Here is a 7890-nt window from a genome sequence, read left to right as displayed (position 1 = left end):
CTTTATAAAATAGTACATTTCATTTAAAAATTGATGTTATTTATGTTATAACATATAATGGATTTATTATTGCTATTTTAATTTAATTCACTAATAAATATTTTAAATATCTCAGTAAATATCAATATGGTAAATATCCATACATATACCCCACATACACCAAATGCTCTTTGGGGTCCTCAATCCTTTTGAAGAGTGTTAAAGGATCCTGAAACAAAAAAAATTGAGAACTGCTGCTCTATACCGTGTTACCTCTCAGGGGTGTGTGTATGTGGTGATGATGGGGGTGACTGTCCCAAGAACTCCCAGGTATAGGACAAGGGGAGCCTGGAAGTCAGGTGGCTGGGCTCCCAGTCTGCTCTTTCCACATCAAATCACTGGGTTTACGATGCCTCCCTGGCCTCTGCCAGCAGGGCATTGTCTGGTCTGAGCTTAAATCCATGCCAGGGATGCCCCTGCCCTTTGATGCCCACTTGCCACTGCTTGTCCAGCTGCCCATGCTGCCCTCCCCATGCCAGCTCGTGGGAAGACAAGCAATGGGGGTGGGGAGGATGGCTGGGGCAGCTGGGCAACCACCCCTGCTTGTCCCTGGCACGGCTCTGCCCAGGGCACAAAGAGCAGAGTGAATCCTGTTCTGCCCCTGCAGCTGAGCGGCTGGAAGGAGGGAAAAGGGAGACACACACAGAAAGAGTGGCTACCATGGGGCTCTCCACTCTCACCATCCTCGGAGGCTTTAACCCAGAGACACACAGAAAGGGAGAGGCTGGGTCCTACTCTAGTGAGAAGAGGTTCCCTGGGAGGTAAAGATAATCGTGACCATTGGATTTTCCCATCATGATGTCATTGTATTTTCACACCAGCTTGGAGAGGGGGACAGGACAGGTGCACTAGTCCCATCTCACAGATGAACACTCTGAAGTCTAGAAAGGTAGAATGTCTCATTCAGGGTCTGAGAGCTGGTCAGTGAGGCACTGAGACCTTCACATACCGAAGGAATGAACTATTGACCTCTTGCCAGGCACCCCCTCATGTTTGGTGACGACAGTCTTATCATTGACTGTTGGCTGCGTGCATGCCCCTTGCTTGCCCTGCAGCAGGTACAAGGAAGCTTCAGGAACACTGGATCTCAGGGCTGGTCACATGGCTGGCAGCCAGGCTGGGAAGATAAAGGCACCCACTTAGCTGATGAGAACATCAGTGCGCAGCTGGTGAAAACAACAGTGCGTGCTAAGTGGCAAGTGAATGTGCAGCAGGGAGGCTGGGAGGTTTCGGAGGAGGAACGAGGCACCGTGGGCTGGGGCGGTGAGGTCACAGAGTGGGTGCCATTGATTCTTGCTTGGCCTTTTAGGGTGGGTGGTATTGAGAGTTGGAGAGGCATTGAGGGTGAGCCTTCCAGGAGGGAGAAACAGCCTAAGAAAGGCCAAGAGAGGAGAAGGCCACAGCAGAGGGCAGGGGTGGGGGGCGAGGGAACAGCTATGCCCAGCTAAAGGCCCCTCCCTCCTTCCTTCTCCAAGGTTCCCAAGACCTCCATCAAGTTGGTGCCAGCATCCGAACTTGCCTCATGAAACTGGAGGGCATCTTTCCTTACCAACCTCCAAACAGGCAAAAATAAATAACCAGAAGAGAGAAAGAAGGAGGAAAAATCTGTAAAGCTTATGAGAAGTACAGCCAGAAGGCAGCCTGCAGGGGAGACTGAGGCCCCAAGAGCAGAGGCTTCTCTCCAAGAAAGAGCCCTGGTTCCCTGATCCAGTGATAATAGCAAGCCCTACACACAGCATCTGCTCAGAACAAGCCCCCAACTGGGCTAGGCAGCCCCCAGAGATGCGCACAGGGACCCCAAGATGCTTGCAGTTATCCTTGGCTCTCCCGCTGGCCCGCTGCCCACCTGGCATCAGCCCAGCATGTATGAGTCGGCCCATCAATCCCAGTGTTGCCAGGACAACTGGGGATGGGAGTAGGGGCCCTGGGGGTGGGCAGGGGTGGGTACTGCAGGCAGCTGTCTCCTGCATCTGGCACCTGCACACAGCTGAGGCCTCACACAGTCCAGAGGACCCTCCCCCCTCCCTTCATATCCCCTCCCCCTCCTTCTTGCCTCCTAGGACACTTGCTGCTAGAGACTTAGGCAAATATTTAAAGGAGTAGTTGGGGGGTGAGGAGGGTGGTGGGAGCAAACATTTCCTTCCTTCTCTCTTCCTCCTACCACAGCTTCTCAGGGGCTCTCAGCTCAGATGCCAGGCTGTTGTGCAACCTGGAGGCTAAAGGCCCCCAAGGGGGAGTGGAGGCCCTTGTGGGGACAAGGAACCTGCCAGGACTGGAGAGTTGGGAGTCCGCTCATGATCAAAGAGCAGGGCCAAGTGTGAGGAAGCCCCCAGGCAAAGGTCAGAAATTGGGGTGAACTGCTGGAGTTACATTACAAGGAAGATAAGGGAGTGAGACCCAGAGAGGAGCAAGGTGTGGGCTCAGACTTACACACTCATGAAAGTTTAGAGGTGAAGGTTCCTTAGGGCGCCCCTGGCCCAGCCAGCAGAGGGCAACCTGAGAGAAAGGATGCCAATGTCAGGTCTGACCAAAGAATTGAATCAATACCCCCTCCCCCGGGAACTGACCTTCAGGCCACTTCACAATGAACATTCCACGTGCTTAGACCACATTCCACTTGCTAAGACCATTGTCGCTCCCCTCCGGACTTTCCCAGGACCCAGACCTGCACAGAGAATTCTCAGCCCAGAAAAAGCCCTTTAAAAACCTCTAGAGTCCTTTAAAAACCTCTGACTCCCAGTCTTTGGGGGCTGGCGCCATTTTGGGGCTCAGCCCATCTGGTATCCCGATGACCTAATAAATTCATAATTCTTTACCCCTTTTGGCCTTGTGCGTTCCTCCTTTGGCTACCCTAACAGCCGCCATTAGTAGACTTGGTTTAGCACAATGAAGCAACAGAGATGGCTTTGGGGAAAGAATAGGAAACAAGAGATAAAGAAAGATAGAAGAGGAAGGTCCACAAAGTAAATCCCATTTGAGTGAGAAATGTTCTCAGGGCAGATTTAGGATCAGAAGATATAAAAAGAGTGCAGGGAGGCAGGGTGATGGCAGCACCCAGCAAGTGGGCTGATGCAAGGATGAGGAGATGGGGAGTCCATCAGTCACCGCACCCAGCCCCGTACACGCCTGTCTGGGCGCAAGAAGGCAGAGTCAGGCCTGGAATCTGCTATCAAAAGCCGTCAGCTGCATCTATGAAAATGGCTCGCCATCCACTTGACACAGAAGACCCCACTAAGTCATGTAAATCAAAAGGTTCAAATCTTCATGGTCACTTCTTTTTTAATCCTCACCTGAAGATACGTTTTTATTGATTCTAGCTAGAGAGGAAGGGAGAGGGGGAGAGGGGGGTCAGAGGAAGAGAGAGAGAGAGAAAGAGAGAGAAAGATCGATCCATTATACATGCCCCGACCGGGATCAAACCTGAAGCTTAGGTATGTGCTCTGACTGGGAATCGAACCCGCAACCTTTTTGGTGTATGGGATGACACTCCCACCAACTGAGCCACCCGGCCAGGGATTCGTGTCCACTTTTAAAATGCTCATGAAACTACTCCCACCACCAAGAAGGGTATGAATATCCCAAAAGCCATCAAGTATCTGAAGGATGTCACTTGACAGAAGCAGTGTGTGCCATTCCGTGGTTACAATGTTGGAGTAGGTAGGTGTGCCCAATCCAAACAGTGGGGCTGGACACAGGGTCGGTGGCCCAAAAAGAGCCCTGAATTTTTATTGCACAAGTTTAAAAATGAAGAGAGTAATGTTGAACTGCAGGGTTTAGAAGTAGATTCTCTGGTCATTGAGCACATCCAGGTGAACAAAGCCTCCAAGAGAGGGTGCAGCCCTCACAGAGCTCCTGGGCTGAAGAACCCCTGGGTGAGCTCCCCCCGCCACAGTGAGATGATCTTACTGAAAAAGAGCAGCTGTCCGTGAACTGGAAGAAGAGGTTGCACAGAATAAAAATTTTAAAAAAAGACATCCTGGAAGAAATTGAAAAAAACAAAAATATCTGACCCAGGAATAAATTTAGCATAAAATAAATGCAATTAAAATAAAAGCAGGGTGCAGGGGGGAGAGTCTTCAGCTTACAAACTAACCCATAACAAAGAATGAAAATCCTCAGGTTAGTACATAAGCATTTGTCACCAGAGGAGACAGAGTACTCAGAATTCGGAAAAGAATGGCTAGGGGGCAAGTCTGAAGTTAGATACAGAAGTGTGGGTGACGGGGAGGCAGGTAGAGTATTTCACATGAAAATCTGATGCTCTGAGAGAATTTATGAGCCATTCGTGAGCCCGCACACCGATGCCTTCAGCGGTTTCCCCTCTGGGTCCACAGGCACTATCTCCTCGCTCCCCACAGGCACTGTCTCCTCATGGAGCTCATCCCTGCTTGGGGGAAATTCTGTTGGGGAAAGTGATGGACTCCCCATTGCGGCAGACTCTTGGCTTCCTGAGAGGTTCAGCCTGGCAGGAGAACAGTGGAAGCCACAGGACTACAAGGGCAGGTGCCAGCAAGAAAGGCAGGCGCGCCAGGAAGACACCCATCGTGAGAGGCACAGATTGCCCAAGGGCAAGTTTGCTCAGCTCACCCAGCTTTGCTCTTGCTGGGCCAAGAGGACTCATGTGCCAGGGCCAAGGGCCCTTGGGCGCTCTTGCAGCTGGCTTATCAGGGCCTTGGTTCTGGAGGGCCAGGAACAAACAGGCTTCAAAGCCAAGGACTTGGCTGGCAGGGGAGGGCCGGTCCTTCACCTCTGTCCCCTCTCCCTACCAGCACATATAAGACCCCAGTCCCATCAGTCCCATCTGGGAGTTGAGGAGAGGAAGGTGCCTGCAGCAAGATGGACCTGGGCAGCAAAGAGGTCTTGATGGAGAGCCCGCCGGTGAGTGTGATCATGTGTGTGTGCACGTGTGGGTGCATGTACGTGGTGGGCCCTGCCGCCTCCAACCTGTTTCCCTCATCCAAATTCGTGTGCTCAATCAAGCTAGAACTGTGCTCAGTTAGGGCAGGGACGTCAACCACTAAAGACAGAGTCCCTGGGGGAGATAGGCATGGCAACCAGTGATTCCAATATAAGGTTAGTGGAAAGAGCTGAAGAGGACGCTGAGTAGGGAGACATCACTTGAGGCTCCACAGAGACAATGGCATTGGAGCTGGCTCCAGAATAAGTAGGAGCTCCCAGGTGTAGAAGGAGGAAGGCACTGCAGGAAGAAGGGTGGTATTCATAAAGGCACCGAGATGTGGGAGAACATGGATTATTTGGGGAATGGAGAGGGACCGGGCATGGCTGGGGTGCCAGGGGTCTGGAGGAAACAGCAGGAGATATGACTGGTGAAAAAGCTCTCTTGGGTCTCTCCAAGCGAAACCTCACTTCTAACCATCTATGAGTTTATTGGAATCCAGGGCACCTCTTCCAGGAAGTCTTCTCTGATCTCCTCATCCCTCCTCTCCACATTCATAGCATTGGTGGCCCAGCCCTGGAAGGGTGTGGGAAGGTGTTCAACCTGTGCAGGGAGGAGAGGGGGCATCCTCATGACTTCACGCCTGTCTCCTCCCTGCCCTACCACATCAGGACTACTCAGCAGCCCCCCAGGGCCGGTTCCGCATCCCCTGCTGCCCTGTGCACCTCAAACGCCTTCTCATCGTGGTCGTGGTGGTGGTCCTTGTCGTCGTGGTGATTGTAGGGGCCCTGCTCATGGGTCTTCACATGAGCCAGAAACATACTGAGATGGTGAGCAGGCGTAGGATGGGGTGGGCAGCCAGTATAGGACATGTCTGAGAGGTAGGATGGGGTGGGGGAGGGGACAGGATGGGTAGATAGCAAAATGCCCAAGAGGAATGACAGGAGAAGGCAAGGGACACCTCCTGGAAGGACAGAGGCAGGAACAGGGTAGCAAACCTGGCCTGGGCTTTTCCACCAGGCCCCTGCCCCTGCCCCTGCCCCTGCCCCTACCCCATGGTGGGAGGCCTGGTCCCTCCAGCACCTGGTTCCACTCGCCTCTCTGAGCTGTCAGGGAAGAAGGAATTAGTTGGAGTACAGAGGACTGAGGGTGGGCGTGAGTACCAAAGAGACAAATGGGGAAAGAGGAATACCAGGCAGCACTCTGCCCTCCCCCAGGTCCTGGAGATGAGCATTGCGGGGCCGGAAGCCCAGCAACGCTTGGCTCTGAGTGAGCGTGCTGGCACCACTGCCACCTTCTCCATTGGCTCCACTGGCATCGTAGTGTATGACTACCAGCGGGTGAGTATGCCTGGACCTCTTGACCTTGGGCCTGGGGGACCAATGACAAGATTCCCCTAGACCCATCCAGCTGTGACACTTCAAACAAACCCATCTCTCCTCATCCCCCAGCCCTTTTGCCTCCCCAGCTTTCAGTATGGCTCCTGCCTGTGCCCAACCTAGAGGGAGAGGACCCAGGATAAGGGTTAGAGAGTGAGCAAGGCAGGGCCTCCCTGAATGAACTCGGCTTCTGTGCCCAGCTCCTGATTGCCTACAAGCCAGCCCCGGGAACCTACTGCTACATCATGTCGATGGCGCCAGAGAGCATCCCCAGCCTCGAGACCCTCACTAGGAAGCTCCAGAGCCTCCAGGTGGGTGCGAGGGTGAGGATGGGTTGTCTCCCACCCGGGACTGCTGGGAGGACCGCCTGAGGTGATGGCTATCTGTCACCTGTAGAGCACGACTGCTGGGAGGCTGCCAGGTGAGGGCCCCTCTCTAGACTCACCTGCCTCACACCTTCCCTACCTCTTCCCCACTGCTGCCACACCACCCACCACCAAGCTGCGAACCCACATACCACCTGGGGGCTTCTGACTCCAGTACAGCCCCCTCTTTACTGGTCAGAGAGACTGCCCGGCACACCTGCGGTCCTACATTAAGGGCCTCGAGTGAGACAGCAACTCAGTTCCCACGCTCGGCTCCAAATCAGGTGTTCTTTCCAGGTCAAGCCTGCAGTGCCTCACTCTGAGCTGGGCCAGCCGGAGGGTCATGACCCTGGCTTGGAGTCCTCCAGGAACCTGGACTACCTCGGCCCCACCCTGAGCACCCTGTGTGGCGAGGTGCCCCTCTACTACATCTAGGCCCCTCAGGTGAGCAGGTGTGACCACCAGAGCACGGGAGCACCAGTGCCAAAGGAAGGCTTGGGCCACCTTGCCTGGTCAGCTGACCTGGCACAGGGGGATCCATTGAGGCTCATCACTTAGGGAGATCAGGGGAGGGAAGGTCTACAGACATTCTCAGCCCCCCCACCGCCCCCCCCAATCCCTCTCCCTCACATAATAAACAGTGTTTCTTTGCTTCGCAGAGCCTGCGGACCCCCAAAAGGGACAGGAGAGATCCGTGAGCAAAGGGTCTTTGGCAAACAGGCAGGAAGCTGCTCCTGCTACACGATAGGGACTGCCCTGGAGTAAGGAGCTGTAGGGAGAGGTGGCAGCCAGCCTGGGAGAGGTGGCTACTAGGGGCCAGGGGACCTATCACACAAAAATAAAGCAGCCTGATTGAAAAATAAATGGTGTCCCTCCTCTCTAGTCCCACAGCCCTGGTCCTGCTCTTGGTGGGGGCGGGCTAGGGGGAGGGTAGGGCTTTGGGGAGCAAAGTGGGGCTTTCCCGGTCCCCGTCCCAGGATGATGGGGAAGAGGGGCGCGGGGAGCGATCCACGGGCTTTAGGCGCCCTCCAGTGGTGCCTCCGCAGGGAGGGCGAGAGAGAACTCCAGGGACAGGGACCGAGATGGGAGAGAGCGAGGATCCGAGGAGGGACCGAGGGGCGCAGGCGGAGAAGCCAGGCAGAGACCGGGGGACAGAGCGAGGAAGAGGCGGCGCGAGCGACCTGACAACGTGTCCCGCACCGTGAGCAGT

At 54.4% G+C, this 7890-nt stretch overlaps 1 protein-coding gene across 1 annotated transcript; it reads left to right on the top strand.

Annotated features, from left to right (window-relative positions):
- Positions 1-4705: 4705 nt before the first annotated feature.
- On the top strand, positions 4706-7544 carry SFTPC (surfactant protein C). Its single transcript, XM_005864602.2, has 6 exons — positions 4706-4917; positions 5608-5766; positions 6154-6276; positions 6516-6626; positions 6978-7124; positions 7340-7544. The coding sequence occupies exons 1-5, from the start codon at positions 4876-4878 to the stop codon at positions 7113-7115; spliced, it is 573 nt and encodes a 190-aa protein (XP_005864664.1). The 5' UTR covers positions 4706-4875; the 3' UTR covers positions 7116-7124; positions 7340-7544.
- The last annotated feature ends 346 nt before the right edge of the window (positions 7545-7890 follow it).

The sequence above is a fragment of the Myotis brandtii genome, unplaced genomic scaffold, assembly GCF_000412655.1.
Source record: "Myotis brandtii unplaced genomic scaffold, ASM41265v1 scaffold19, whole genome shotgun sequence".
NCBI lineage: Eukaryota > Metazoa > Chordata > Mammalia > Chiroptera > Vespertilionidae > Myotis > Myotis brandtii.
This window is presented reverse-complemented; position numbering and strand designations above follow the sequence as displayed.